This window comes from Miniopterus schreibersii, assembly GCF_964146895.1.
Source record: "Miniopterus schreibersii genome assembly, chromosome: 10".
Taxonomy (NCBI): Eukaryota; Metazoa; Chordata; class Mammalia; order Chiroptera; family Miniopteridae; genus Miniopterus; species Miniopterus schreibersii.
Genome location: NC_138110.1, coordinates 9,206,688 through 9,222,461, shown reverse-complemented (window position 1 = coordinate 9,222,461; position 15,774 = coordinate 9,206,688). Strand labels below are relative to the sequence as shown.

At 51.2% G+C, this 15,774-nt stretch overlaps 1 protein-coding gene across 1 annotated transcript in view; it reads right to left on the bottom strand.

The window, feature by feature from the left end:
- The window catches only part of PEDS1 (plasmanylethanolamine desaturase 1), a 23,601-nt gene extending 7,827 nt beyond the window's left edge, over positions 1 to 15,774 (bottom strand). Inside the window, exons 1-2 of the mRNA XM_081148218.1 lie at positions 15,531 to 15,774; positions 8,466 to 8,585 (exon numbers count right to left, since the gene is read on the bottom strand). Of these exons, the coding sequence (XP_081004344.1) occupies positions 8,466 to 8,585; positions 15,531 to 15,654 (244 nt within the window). The 5' untranslated portion in view covers positions 15,655 to 15,774. The remainder of the gene's footprint in view (positions 1 to 8,465; positions 8,586 to 15,530) is intronic.

Below are 15,774 nucleotides of genomic sequence, written 5' to 3'. Positions count from 1 at the left end.
GAGCCAAAGGTGTATCAGGCATTGAGCTCACCGTCTCTGGGGCAGAGACACGAGGCAGGAACAGCTATAAAATGTGGCGTGGAATGAATGCCGTTTTCAGTGATAAGTATAGTCCACTGGGTCATGTGATTTCACCTCCCCCCCCCCCCCCCCCCCGATTCAGTTTCTCTTTGTGAATTTGTTCAAGGCCCAGCTAGGCCATTTAAGAGTTCTTTGAGTTCTGTTAGGGTCCTCAGTCCCTTGGTGACAAGAGATCAGGGCCACTGTGGAGGCTGCAGAAAAGTCCCCGGAGGCCTCCCTGGAGAATGAGGGTCATGCATGAGGGGGCAAGAGTGGGCAGGCGGGTCACTGGATATGCAGTTCTGATGCCTGGGCCCAATTTAAGGGGTAGCCATGAATGAAGACTTTCCACAGGCACGGAGCCTCCACCCCATGGATGGTGAGGTAGGGGAGACACACAGCTCTATGCAAGCACCTGCAAGTTCTTGGTGACAAGGACAGGTGGGGACAAGCACCACCTCCTGGCATGCGGAAGCTGAAAGATAAGCCATAGGGTAACACTACACAGGTGGCTGGGTTGGGAAGAGGTCAGGGCTCAGCAGGGCCCTCTGGGCCTGTGTACCCAGGGTGCCACCCAGGGCTGGGCAGTCCTGCCCTTCAGTAACAATGCTGGGAGGGTGGACCCGGCAAGAGTCTGGGAGGCCAGGGAGACGGAAGCCAAGGGCTTTTGCACTTGCTGTTCCTCCAGCTGGCACCCCACCCCTCCCTAAAGATCCCTGAGTGGCTGGCTCCTCCTCAGCCTTCTAGTCAGGGCAAACATCACCCAACTCCCCTGGTGAAAGCCAACCTCTCAGGCAGGTGCTCTAGGTCATGTCTCTGTGCTTTCTTTCTTTCTTTTGGGGGGGGGCAGAGGGAAGAGTCATAATTTATTTGTCTTTTACATGAAAACAGTTGGGGGTAGGGAGTGAACAAGGGGGAAACTAGCCAGCTGCTGAGATTTTTCTGACGTCGGAATGGGCAGCTGGCTAAGAGACAGGACCTGGTCCCACTGCAGCACGGTGATGCACCTGGACCAGAAACAGCTACTGAAGCATCGTTTCCACTGGGTTCTGTCTCAAGCTAAGCAGGCTAAGGTTACACTGGAAAGTGACACTGTCTGGGAGTATTTTCCTTAAGAGCAGAGAAGACTGACATGCAGCAAGGCAGCAGGAGAGCATCTGTGCTTTATTTCTATCATGGCACTTGTCACCACCTGAGATGGTATCATTTTATCTCCACTTCTTAGATGAGTAAAGGGGCTCTGAGAAGTTGATTCCTCCCCGCTAGTCCCATGGCATAGAAGTGGCAGCCATGGGATGGGAAGAGGCGGGTCTACCTGCTTTTAAAACCAGCACCCTTTCATGCCCTTAAACTACACCTCAGTAGGTCCAGGGGCATGGATAGAGCTACTACTGTGTACTACAGGATACTCTATACACACTATACCTAGGAGGGACAAGAGGCTATGTGGCCAAGAGCTAAGATGAATCCAGATCAAGAATCGGGGCCTCAGCTCTTGCTACCATATTGCTTCATGACCCTGGGCAAGTCCCTTGCCCCCTCTGGGCCTCAGCATCTTCACTTGCATAGTAAGGGGTCAACTGAGGTGCCTCTTGAGACTCTATCCCCACAACTCTAACTAACGATGCCTCTAAATGCTGCCTACACGCAAAAGCAGCCTCTCAGTGGGTGACCTTGTGCTCCCTAACTTTCCTCCCACCCCTGTTCCATGCAACCGCTGATCTGTGCTTTATTGTAGATTGGTTTTGCATATTCGAGAGCTTCACATGAATGGATTCATGTAGTATGTGCTCTTTGAGTCTAACTTCTTTCATTACCATAATGCTTCTGGAGTCATCCATGTAGGTGGGGGCAAGGGACTTGCCCAGGGTCATGAAGCAATATGGTAGCAAGAGATCAGCAATTCATCGTTTTTATTGCTGAGTCATATTCCAGTGTCTGGAAGTACCACAGTTGTTTATCTATTTCACTGTTGGACGTCTGGGTTGTTTTCAGTTAGGGCTATTATGACTCAAATGTCTGTGAAAATGTTCACATATAAGCCTGTGTGTAGACATAAGCCCTCTTTTCCTTTGGGTGAAGATGTCAGCTATTCCTTATTTTTTTTAACTTGACATTTGTTAGGCACTTTAGGTACCAGGCCCTATGTCAGCACCTTAAATGTTTTATCTCTTTTAATCCTTACACTGTACCAAGGCGAATCCTAAGCTGGTTATACATCTTAGCTCCACAATCATCCTAAGCATTTAATCCTAACAGAGGACAGGAATAACAATAAAAACAATACAGACTTACAGTGGTTCAACTTACGACTTTTTGACTTTATGATGATATGAGAGCAATACACATAAATAAATTACATATGACATTTAATAGTTCATTATAAAATAAGCTTTGTGCGATGATTTTGCCCAACTGTAGGCTAATGTTAAGTGTTCTGAGCACATTTAAGGTGGGCTGGGCTAAGCTATGGTATTCAGTAGGTTAGGTGTATTAACTGCATTTTTGACTTATGATATTTTGCTGGGATGTAACCCCATCCAAAGTTGAGGAGCATCTGTATTAGAAAAACAATATTGGTGATAACAATTAATATTGGAGCACTTCCTGTGTGCCTGGTAGGTGTTAAAAAGTGCATTATCAGGGGTCATAGCTCCCCATACCTCAAATATGGACTGTCCACAGTGACTTCCTTCCAAAGAGATGCAGTCCGGAAGGGGGGAGGACAGTAATTTGCAGTGGAGAAAGCTAACGGACACTACCTGGGCCAGGTGGTCAAGGTCAGGTGCTGTCATGTTCATAGTACACATTCTTGCTATGATGTGATGACAATGACCCTTTACCTCTGAACCTTTCCTCTCCAAAACATACTAGCCAGTCTAAGAAAAACACCAGACAAATTCCAGTAGAGGGGCATCCAACGAAATTCCAGTCCTCAAAACTGTCAAGGTCACCAAAAACAAGGAAAATCTGAGAAACTGTCACAGTGAAGAGGAGCCTAACGGGACATGACAACTAAATGTGATGTGGAATCCTGAATGGGACCCTGGAACAGAAAGAGGACACTAGGTGAAAATGAAGGCAATCTCGCCCAGCTGGTGTGGCTCAGTGGTTGAGCATCGACCTATGATCCAGGAGATCCCAGTTCAATTCCCATATAGGGCACATGCCCGGGTTGCGGGCTCGATCCCCAGTAGGGGGCATGCAAGAGGCAGCCGATCAATGACTCATCATTGATATTTCTATCTCTCTCTCCCTCTCCCATCCTCTCTCTGAAATAAATAAAAATATATTAAAAACAAAATGAAGGCAATCTGAATAAACTGTGGGCTTTAGTTCATAACAATGTATCCATATTGGAACAGTAATTATAACCAATACATGATACTAATATAAGATATAAGATGCTAATAATAGGGGAAACTGGGGCAGGGGTATATGGGAACTATACTATCTGCTCAATTTCTGTAAATCTAAAACTGTTCTAAAAATAATGTCCATTTAAAAACATGTAGTCCAGCTGGGCGTGGCTCAGCAGTTGAACATCGACCTAGGATCCAGGAGATTGAGGTTTGATTCCTAGTCAGGGCACATGCCCGGGTTGTGGGCTCGACCCCCAGTCGGGGATGTGCAGGAGGCAGCCGATCAATGATTCTCTCATCATTGATGTTTCTATCTCTCTCTCCCTTGCTCTCTCTGAAATCAATAAAGATATATTTTAAAAAAATAAAATAAGTAAAAATAAAAAAATAAAAATGTGTATTATCTCACTTCATGTCTTACTGTGATGGGCCCTCCCACCTCCCGACTTCCAGAGGAAGAAATGAGACTCAGGGGGTAAGGACTGCCCAAGGCCACACACTGGCTGGGCAGTCAAGGCTCCTAGCAAGTGGCCAGAGACCATCGCAAGGTGTTCAGGATGACACTGAGCCTTCATGTCCAAGTCTAGGAAATGGGAATTTTAACAGTAGTCACTTCGCTGAACTAAAATCAAGTTAATAAGATGGGCTAATGCAAGTAAAGTGCTCAGCATGGTCCCTGGGCCACAGTAAGTGCTCCCCAAATGTACTATAGTTAGTAGTTTAAATATTACTCTCCTTTTAGAGCCTCAATCTTGTCATCTGTTAAATGACCAGCACAGGCCTTTGCAGGCTGCCAAGCAGGGAGGGATGGATGCCTGAACAGAGAGGTCAGGAATCATTTGGGAAGAGAATGAGCTGTCCTCTCCTTGTGGGAGGAAATGGCTCTGTGATCCCCAGGCCCCTGCGGGTGGCTGATTTTAGACTCTAGGCCTGCTGCCTGAGGCTGCTTTAATGGGGGCAACGGTGGCAGAGGCGGGCACACAGAAGCTTCTTTGTCCCAGCTGGTGGTGGTGGCTGGCTCACCCTGGGGATGGCTTTGGCCGGCTGGGCCCGGTTACCGCCCTGTCTGCAGGGGTAGGGAATGGGGGAATGACTCATTCCAGGCTACCTTCACTCACTAGGTGACCTTCAGATAATCCCTGGGCCCCTTGGTCACTTCCCCAGAGGTCACCCAGCAGGGACTTCTTTGCTCTCGCCAACTCAAGGCCTGGTATGGAGACAGAGTAACTGAGACAGAGCGGACACTGCTGAGGGCTGGTCCATATGGTCAGGGCCAAACCCTAGCTTTCAGCTCAAAAACACAGAGATGCCACCTGACCTACCAGGACAGCATGACCTGAGGCCATGTGACCTCTGTCCTCACTGCAGACCTACCCAGAACACCGTCTCTGTCTGCCAGAAAACTACTTTCTCTTCCAAAGACCAGCTCACAAGCCCACACACTCCTCCACTTCCCCCAAGTGCAGCACACAGCTCAGGGCTCCCAGGGCTGTTCACTTGCTGGCTCATTCATTCACGACAACAGTTCTGGTCAGGTCGCTAATGACCTCCATGTGGCCAAATCCAGTAGTCCCGTCACTGCCCCCCAAGTCTTCTGGAAACATATTCTCCTCTGGCCATGCCCCCACCTCTCGGCTGGTCTTCCTCCTATCCCCAACCTGGAAGCACCACGGTCTTGGGTTCTGCTCCTGTTCAGCTCCCGGGGGTGCTCCACCAGCATCTGAGCCTCAAACACCATCTCTAACTGCCAGGCCTCCCAGAATTTGCTCTCTAGCTGCCGTCCCTGATTCTAGACTGGGATTTCTGATTTCCTGCTAGACAGACAACTTCCCTTTGGCCCTCAGGCAGGCATTTTAAGCACCTACCTGTAAGCCAGCTCCTTCAGCCTCATCCTATCACTCAGGCCAAAAGCCTGGAGAAGCAGCTGACCCCACTCCTTTCACCTCCAGCCAATCTCACAGCATATGGGTGGCTCATCTTTCACAGCTTACCCCTAATTTGACAACTCTACCCTCTACCGCCCTACCCAGGTCCAGGCCGCCACCCTTTCCTCCTCTCTGGCCCTTGCTCTCCACCCCCTCCCCCCCAATTTTCCCTACAGCATCATTTAATGTCAGCTCCTTGAGGGGAAACTCACAAATGGCTGCTCACAGCCTTTGGAATAAAACCCTGGCCTCCTCTCCACTCCCCTAAGCACTGGGCATGCACCAGCCTCAGGGCCTTTGCATTTGCAGTTCCCTTTGCCTGGAATACCCTTCCCAGAGATATCTGCCAGGCCCCCTCTCTCACCTCTTTCAGGTCTCTACACAAATGTCACTTTTACAGAGAAACTGTCCCTGACCTTGCCTCTTCCCTGCCTACTCCCTTATCTTGATTGTGTTGGCAGTATTACGACATCTATTTGCGTTTATTAACTGGGCACCTTTTCCTGTTTCTGCTTTCCCTAATTTCAAAGGCCTTGCAGAGGCACGGAACCTCTGGGGAGATAATGCTGGGTGGGGGGCGGGCTCTGTAGACTGGCACAGTGCCTGTTACAGCCTGTGCATTAACATACGAATCAGTGCAGCTACTTAAACTGATTAGGGACTGTGTAAACACTGCTATCACGGGACTGTCTGTTCTTATCAGCCCAGAGGCAAAGGTATGAGATTGGGAAACAGGAATCAGATGCACTGGCTGGACAGTCAGAGATCTCCTGGGCTGAGGGCTGGAAGCTGCCTGGTCCCAACCATGGGAGTGGTGACCTGTCTGGGATGCCCACTTTCAGGGCTCAAACAACACACACCTAGGCTCTGAGGCTGCTGATCCTTTGCCCAAGCTGGGCTCACTGTCTAGAACACCCTCTCCTCCCAGTGCTAACTGGAGGCTGTACAGTCCCTGGTTTAGGAGCCCGGCAGGTCTGAATATGTGATACCAGACTCTGCTGCTGCCTGGGTGAGGGCCAATGGGCAATCACCTGGCCACTTAGAGGCTGGTGGTCAGAGCCTTCTCACTAGGCTGCCACCAAGAGTTAAAGGTGCCCAGCCTGGGGCCTGGAATAGTAGGTGCTCGGGAAATATCCCTGTTAGACTGACCATTGAGGCAGAAGGCCCAAGCCCTGGTGAGTGGTACGATGGGTGGTGTCCCCTCCATACTTCTGTTCAGTCACTGGCCCTCTCAGCAGTTATACACACACTCATTTTGCCTTCATGCTAACCCTAGAAGGCAGGTACTATGAGCAGCTTCACTTAAAAGATGTGGGAAACGAGGTACAGAGATGCAATGACACTTGTCCAAGGCCACACACAGCCAAACGGTAGCGGAGCTGGGATTTGAACCAAGGTCAGCAGGGGCCTGCTCGTAACCACCCCAGATGGGGCTTTAGGGCTCACTGTCTGCATTACTGCCCTTGAATGAGAGGCTGGAGGTGCAGGTCCCTCTCACCCCTGGGCAGAGAGGTACATCTGGCTCCTGCCAGTGGGGCCCAGGCTCCCCAGCACTGGATGGGTTAGCCTCCCTCCCCTCCAGCTGGCCTGGCCCCCTAGCACATGCCCACCCCTACCCCAGACCCAGATGGCTTATTTAGCCTGAGCGCTACTGGCTTAGGTGGCCAGAATGCTTTTAATGAGATTGTGGGAGCTGAACACTAGGAGTAGAAACAGTGAATTAGGAACTATGTAGTGCTTCTGGCTTGAGGTGTGACTCTGGGCCAGTCCTTTCTCTGAGCCTCAGTTTCCTCTCTGAAAAATGATAACTGCAGCATCTACCTCCTAGGCTGTGGATGGGTGAGGACTTACCAGCAAGTACTAATAAGTTGCAGCTTACTCATTCATTCATTCATTCATTCATTCAATAAATATTTATTGAGCACCTACTGTGTGTCAGGCCTTGTGCTTGGGGCTGGGGACATAGTGGTGAACAGAAAAAATCTCTACACTCAGGAAGCTGACATTTGAGTAGGGGAAAACAGAAATAAACAAAAGAGAAATATATTGTGTAAAAGAGTAGAGTGAGAGGCTAGTGTATGACAGGGCTGCTAATTTTTAAAAAAATCCTCACTCGAGGATATTTTTTCCATTGCTTTTCAGACAGAGTGGAAGGGGGGGAGAGAGAGGGAGAAAGGGGGAGAGAGAGAAACATCGATGTGAGAGAGACAAATCGATTGGTTGCCTCCTGCACATGCCTCTACTGGGGTTGGGGATCAAGCCTGCAACAGAGGTAAATGCCCTTGACCGGAATTGAACCCAAGACTCTTCAGTCTACAGGCAGACACTCTAACCACTGAGTGAAAGTGGCTAGGGCAGGGCTGCTATTTTTGAGGAGTAACTGGGAGGGGCTCCCTGAAGAGGTGACCTCTGAGCAGAGAACTAGGTGAGGTAATGAACTATGTAGGTATCTATAGGAAGTGTTCCAGGCACAGGGGAAAGTATATGCAAAGGACCTGAGGTAGGAGTATGTCCAGCACATGGCAGAGGCACAGTGAAGAGGCCAGTGTGGTGGGAGCAAGGTGAGCCAGAGAAGAGTGGAGGGAGATGAGGTCTGAGAGGGAGCTGGGGCCAGGCTATGCTGAGGAGCTGGTGTTTCATTCTGAGTATAGGGGAGAACAGGGGAGTGGCATACTTGACTGACGTTCTAACAGGATCCCTCTGGCCACGTGTGGAGAATGGAGGCAAAGGTGGAAGTGGGGAGACCAGGGAGGAGGATCCTAGATAGTCCAGGTGAGAGAGGATGGGGGCTGGACCAGGGTGGGGACAGTGCAGGTAAAGAGTAATGGCTGGATTCCAGATGCATTTTGAAAGTATAGCCAAGAACATTTGCTGGTGCTCTGGATGTGAAATGTGACAGAAAGAGAGGACTTGAGGATGATGCCCAGGTTTTTGGCCCAAGTGATGAGATGAGAGGTGGAGTTCTCACAGCACGCACCGCACTCGTGTGCACACACAGGAGTTCACGCATCCATACATGTATACACACGTGCAAGTCGCCGTCGGAGGGTTGCAGAGAGTAGGTATGTCCCTGGGCCCCGTGGGAACTGAGTCAGGCAGCAGAGCCTTGGGCACTCACCAACACCCAGCATTACGAGGGGCGTGTGCTCCCAGCGGGCCAGCAGCAGGAGGTGGACCAAGTTGTGGGCAATGAGGCTGAAGCATAGGACCACACAGCACCACTCCTGGAAGCGCTTGCCTGTAGGGAGACAGGTGAGAGGTGAGCATGTAGGGCTTCTGATTCTCACGAGAAGCCAGAACTCAGGACAGGGATATGAAATCTTCTCTTTAAACATTGCCACGTATTTTTAATAAGCAGCTTTGTTTGAGGTGTCAAACCATTGGAAAGAACCTAGGTGTCCATGGCCTGGGGGTCAGCCAAATTAATTTGGTCCACAGCATCTCTGTAGCCAGGAAAAAGCCAGGGTGTGCACATGTTAGAATATCCAGGACATACTGGTAAGTGCAAACAGCAGCCATTTATGAAAACAAGGAAAAACAAAAAACCCCGCAAAAACAAAAAAATCAAACACAAAACCCCCACTGTGTAGTTGAGACTAGCTTTTACTCCCTTTAGAATTTAAAATTTGTGAATGTACTAACTCTATCAAAAATATTTTCTTATAATTTTAAATTAAAATTTTTAAAAGTAAAAGGAAATAAAACTAGCATGTGGGTGACACAGAATATATGACAGGGCCCCTGAGAATGAATATTGTTTTCCCAGGCAGCTGGTGCCAAGGGCATGGATGGCCCTTAATGATAATAATTTTATTGTTAGTGTTTAACATTTACTGAGCAGTTACTATGTGCCAGGTACCAGCTGAGGTGATGCTGTTTTGCAGATGAGAAATCTGAGGGTCAGAGTGATCCCAAGGAAGTAACCCAAAGACACCCAGCTAGTCATCCAGACCAGGATCCTGTGGCCAGAGGGTCTGACTCCTGAGACTCTGCTCTTACCTGTCCTGCTGTCCCTGGTCCCTCTCTTCATTTCCTAGAATACATATGGCCCTGATCACATTCTGAGATAGGATCACCTTAAATAACAGGGCCAGGCAGGCCCCTGTGAGTGATTAACCACCGAAGGGGCCAGGGCACTTCAAGTTTTCTCCTGCATCTGTTCTCTCCTCCCTTTAGCTTTGTATGTGCTATTTCCTTCACCCCTCTGCACCAGGCTGACCTAGGTACTGCCCTGCAAATCATGACCTGGAACCTCTGCCTCCAGGAAGCCATCCATGATTCCTCCTCTGATCCCTGGGCTCCCCAAACATGGGGTCCATCATGTGGGACTGTCACTGCCTATACAATGTCTGTCTTTCCCTACCCGAATGTGAACTCAGGATGCCTGGGACTGTGTCTGGTTTGCTCACCATGACCCTGGTACAGAGCTGGTGCTCAATAAATGCTTGTGGAATAAAATTCCCAATAATAATCCTAGGAAAAACTGCTAAGCTTTGTCTCTGGGTTCCCTTCCCCAAAGCACCTTGGGATGGAAACATCCCATTGTTCCTGATAGGAAAAGAGGTTGAGAGAGAGAAAGGACCTTGTCCAGGTCACATAACAGCAAGCTCTGCCCTGAGCCAAATCAGAATAGTTGCCCTCTCCTTGCCCTGTGAAAAAACCAAGACTCAGAGTGGGGAAGGGTCACATTCCCTTGGCCCCTTCTCATACGGATGAGGACACTGAGGCTCAGAAATAGTAAGGACCCCAACAGGGGTCATGCAGCAGCAGAAGGGGACCTAGAACCCCTTGCTTCCTGCTGCTTGGTCAGGGGCTGTATCCTTTGGGTCATGTGGCCCTGCTGCCACAGCAGCCCCCAGCTAAGGTCACCATGATCTGGCCCAGCAGGGCCTTCCCCATCTGGTTCCTCTTTGTGGTCAAGGCCTGGGGTTCAGAAGCAGGAAGCCTGGGGAGGGGCATCAGCTGGGGGTAAGGGACAGGTGATTCCTCAATGCCAACCTGTCTGCTCACCATCCAGCCTGCAGGGACAACAATGAGATAAAATAACAGTAACATAACAATGGATGACACCCACTGAGGCCTATCACAGCTGGGGGGCTAGGCTTAGCCCACGTCAGAGATGCCACAGACCCACTCCCTCCGGCATATTTTCCTCTCAGTTAAAAAAATTAGCTACACTAGAAAAAAACACATAAAATTCTTATTTCCTGCTTCCCTTGAGAACACAGGACTCTGGCCACCCTGAGGCCTGAGCAGCTGTGGCTGCCCCATCAGAAGGGGGCAAGAGCTCCCAGTTCACCCTGGTCCCCTCCCCTACTGGCGGCCTAGTATTGGGTGGCTTCCCTTGGTGGCAGTCCTGGCCAGGGCCCCTGCAGTCATCTGAGTTTTTGAGCCTGAGGCACAGTCTCTCATTCAAGTCTCTGTCCCTCCAGGGAAGAACCGTTGATTCCATTTCCCAGATGACGAAACTGAGACGCAGTGGGTAAAAACAAAGAGCTGGGTTTGGATCCTGGACTCCTAAATGGGACCTGACAGCCGGAATGTTCGGGGCTGTCCTGATTTCAAAGACTGCGCAGCTCTCTCCCCATGCCATGGAGAATGTCCCTGATATCTGAATATTTTCCCGTCTAAACTCTCTTTGGCCTCTGGAATCTGGGGCCTTTTACAGAACAAAGGCCTCAATTATGATCCATAAAGAATGCATCTACAATAATAAATGGTCTTCATTAAGTACGGCCTACGTGCCAGGTACAGTGCCAGGAGTAACTTCAGCCAGCCCTCACCATACTCTGTGGACCTCTGCTTCACCCTTCAGAGGGAGAAACTAGGCCTGGAGAGATGAAATGACTTATTCAAAGTCACTTGAGAGTCACCTAAGTCACAGCATGGACAGTCAGCCTGGCAGGGCTGCATGGTCAAGTGGTCTAAATGTTGTCACCTTACAGATTGGTAGACTGGAACCCAGGGAGGGGAAGGGCTTTGCTCGGTACACAAGAGCTTGGGCTGCCTCTGGCAGAGTGCTGGGCCTTGTTTTTTTGGGCCACCCCTGGCCTGGCCAGGGCCCATGATCTGGGCTGAGTACAGCAGCGACTGCTGGTTGGCCTGGGGAGGGGGCCAGACTGTGTGTGGTGGTTGTGGAGGGAGGGGAGGTGCAGGGGAGGTCAGGAGCCAGGCCTCAGCCATCTCTGCTTTCCTGGGGGAGGGCTGCAGCCAGAGCGTTGGCATCGGGCCCAAATCTTCTAATTCAATCAGAAAGCTCTGAACAACCTATACTTCTGACGGCTTTTAGCACTAGGAGACCCTGGGCCTCAGGAAAGTGTGGACAGGAGGTAGGGAGAAGGCAGGGAACAGAGAGAGACTGCTATGAGAGAGAGCAGGAATCAGAACACACAGAGATGAGAAACAGAGAGATGGAAGAAACAGGAAAAGAGATGGAGACAGAATAAAAGAGAAACAGCATGGCCAGAGAGAAGGGGAGACAAAGAAATGGAAAAAGAGTAAGACTGAGGGGGGCAGAGAGAAAGCTTGGCCCAGAGTGTGGCAGGGACCAGGCCTGGCCAGGGAAGGGGCCTCAAGTCTCTGTCCTCTGGCTTTAGTCAGGCCCATTTGGGGGATTGAATGTAGGCTCAGCTCTGGGGCTACAGGCCAGGCCCTCTGCTCAGTGCTCCTAACACCCTCTACCTTTCCCCTAACCACGTACTAAGATAGCTCCTGTGTCCCCCAGGGCAGAGACCATCTGTAGTTAGCCGGGAGGAGGTGAACAGCTGACTCTAGAGAGCCCTCAGAATCCACCCCTGGAGCAGCTGAGAAATGGCATACACATAGGCAGGCTTCAGCTGGCACCCGCCTCACCTACTGGCTGGCCCATGAGGCCAGGGAAAGCCCGCCAAGTCTGCCAGGCCCTTCACAAATCCTGGCACCTGGCACAGGGCAGCTGCTGCTGTGAAACTGAAATCCAGAGTGCGGGCTATGGGACTCTCTGGCTGCCGGGATCTACAGGACCCAGCCCCAACTCCTGGGCCAGACACTTGGGGCCAATGGGATTGGGCCGAGGCTGCCTCACCCCTTGCGGTGCGCTCCACTCCATGACTCACAGCTCCATGACACCAGGCCCACTCTCTCCGCTCTGCTGACCTGGAACATTGGTCCTGCTCCTGCATGTTCCCCTTGGGCTGGCTCACTCCCACAGCGAAGACTAAGAACAAGGAACCTAGAACACCAGTTCTGGTTCTCGCCTTGATGCTAACTGGCTGTATGACCTTGGGCAGGTCACTATTCTTTGCTCTCTCAGGAAATGTTGTCAGGTATCGGATGGGGTACTTGAGAAGTGCCAGGTACTTTAGGGAAACCAAACAGATGTAATCCCTGGCCTAGCCAACTTCCCTTTTGGTATGGACAGGTGCCAGCCCAATCCAGGCAGGACAAGCGAAGGAAGAACACGTGCTCTATGAGGAGGCTACAGGAATCTCAGTTGCCTCTCCTGTAAATGGAGTTAATACTAAGGTGCTCCTCAGACAACTGTAGTTGTGAGATTGTGTGAGGAAAATGCCCAGCACATGACAGGGCTCAATAAATTTTCTTTGCCTTGTTATTGCTGCCAACTGTTACAGTGCCAACCCAGTTTTGGCCCCAGGAATCTCAAGAATCTAGTCCTGGAACCCAGAAATGTCTCCTATTCTCCCTTCGTTCATTCTGCTCCAGCCTACAAGCCTTCTTTGCTGATCTGCAGATACTCTAGGCACACTCCCACCTCAGGGTCTTTGCACTTGCTATATCCCTAGTCTGAACCAATCCTTCTTCAAGTATCTTCATGCCTCTCTCCCTTCAGGTCTCTGTTCAAATGTTACCTGTGAGGCCTTAACTGCCCCCTCTAAAATGTCATTGTTCCCAACATTTTATTTCCCCCTTGTCTGCTTATGTATTTGTTCCACAGGGCTTATCACCACTGGGCAAGTGAGGTATTTCCATTCTATACTGGGCTTACTAAAATGCCAGCCCCATTTTTCCTGTCTTGTTCACTACTTTGCCCCCAGGGTCTATAGCAGGGACTAGGACAAAGCTGCTTAGTACATACTGAGCCTGGTTGCTCATTTTATAGGTTAGGACCAGAGAGGTCAAGGTATTTCCTCAAGGTCACACAAGGAAAAGACGCAGGGAGGCTTATGAAGTTTGGAGAAACCAGTCTAGCCAGTCACTCCACTCCTCATACCCCAGCCCCTAAACTCCATTTCAGGAGGAGTTAGGCCTTGACTGCAGGTTTGGGGTATCAGCAGACTGTCTGTAGCCTCAGATCCCTGCGTGGCTGTTCTTCAGAGAATGAGGGGCACTCGGGGAGATCAGAACCACACAAAGATGCCATCATGGTGGAGTGGGGAGATGGTGGTTTTTAGGGGAGGCTCAAAATGCCCAGGTATGATTTGGTTGAAAGTAGGTAAGGTTTACTTGAGTGGGCAGGGATGGATATCAAAGGAGGAGGCCTTTGAATCCTTACCCTCGATTCCCAGGTGATGAATCTGAGGACCAAAGAAGTGAGGCATCTTACTCCAACGTTCACAAAAAAGGTCAGGCTATTGGGTTAACAATAGGGAGCATCTACTGTATGCCAGGCACCGTGCCACAGTGGATGATCTCCTTTCCTCTTCCTAATGACACTAAGGAACAAATAAACTTTACCTTGTACCCATTTTAGAGGTGAGGAAACTGAAGCTTAAGAGAGGGAAAGTGGCTTGGCCCAGGTCACACAACTAGGTAGCAGAGTTAGTCCACAGGCTGGGTGTTTTGGGAAAAGGCTGAAGAAACCCATGATAGCATGGACCAGGTGCCTAAGTCAGGTTAGGAAAAAATCCCACTCAGAACATGGAATTGCAAGTCCAGAAAGGTCTCTGCTGATCCTCAACGAGAAAGCAAATGGCCCAATGTCATGTAGCCCCAGTTATGGCAGAGATTTATGCTCTAGTAAGAATTAGACCCCAGGCCAGTCAAGCCAACGGTGGCAGTGGACCCACGCCCACCCCAGACTAGGGCTGTGTATGGTGGCAAACGTTAAGATGTCAGAATATTTGACAAACAAAGCTTGGTGTGATGACAATGTTCAGCAGGGAGGCGACTGGCAGTTCTGTCACCTGACTCTGGAATTCTCAAAGGCACTTCCTTAATATCTGGGGACATTTGGCTTTCTTGGGACCAGGCAATGAGATTCCTGGGGCTCAGGAAGAAGTCAGGGAAGGGGGTGGGGTCTGATTCTTGCTGGAGCATAAAGGGTAGGCACAGCCTAAGAAGTCAGGGGCCTTGGCCTGAGGGTCTCTAAGCAAGGGTCTCTAAGCTGTGGTCTAGCCTCGGGGGCTAATATATTGGGCTTACTAAAATGGAGAGAGATATTATATCCATCCACATGGGGAAGGGGCAAGAGATGGAGTTGTGGCCTGTGTATGGGAGGAGCTTAAACTGGAGGATTTGCAATGCCCCCCCCTCCCCCGGAAATTCTCGAAAACCCGGTGAGGGGCTGACAGTCCTCACTGCAGTGATGGAGGAGAGAGAGGGAATGGTGGTCTGTAGTTTCAGCCGCTGAAACTATAACTAGGATGGGGTTCTGGGGGAAGGGCGTCTGGGGCATTCGGTAGCAGGGGGCCCTTGCATTGGGGTCCCCAGGGCAGGGGGGCTGACATGCCCAGATTTGTGGACTGAGGTCACTGGTTCCAGCCCAGGGCCCTGGCTGGGGCGCAGATGGGGCCCTAGGGTGTGAATGCCGGATCTGGGGAACCCGTGATGGGGTGTGACTTTTGGAGGCCCGGGAGCAGAGCACGTAGCTGAGGAGCTGCCTCTGACTTGTGCTGGGTTATGGCGTGCGGGTGTCCCTAAGTCCAGAGGCGGTCTTTGCAGCCGCGGGTGCCCCGGGGCTAGGGTTGGGATCTGGGGGTGCGATGGGAGCTCTGTTCGTAGTCCCGGGAGCTGATCTTGCAGTTCCTTGATATGAGGAGTCTGAGCATCCAGAAAGCCTCGGGGCTGGGGTTTTGTCCTGGACTTGCAAGTGGAGCTGGGATGGAGTCCTAAAACTTGCGACAGAACCCGAGGCTGGAGTTCTGCATCGGGGCCTGAGGCTGGGGTTCGGATCTGGGGACCCGGGATCGCTGTCCGCAGCCCGGTCTGGTGACGGCAGGCCCGGAGGGGGGCCCGAAGGTCCTACCTGGAGAGTAGAGCGCGGCCAGCTCGCGGGCCCCGGCGTGCTGCGCGCCCCAGCGCCGGCAATACGCTGCTTCGTCTTCGTCGAGCTCCGGCTGCTGGCCCGGCGCGTCCTCGGCGCCCGCCATGGCCACTCGGCCGGCCAGCCCGGTGCGCTCTGCTAGCAGCGGCTGCTGCGGCAGCAGGGCCGCGGGACCGCGGCGATATCGCGCCGCCAATGACCGCCCAACGCCGGGGGTGGCGGCGGC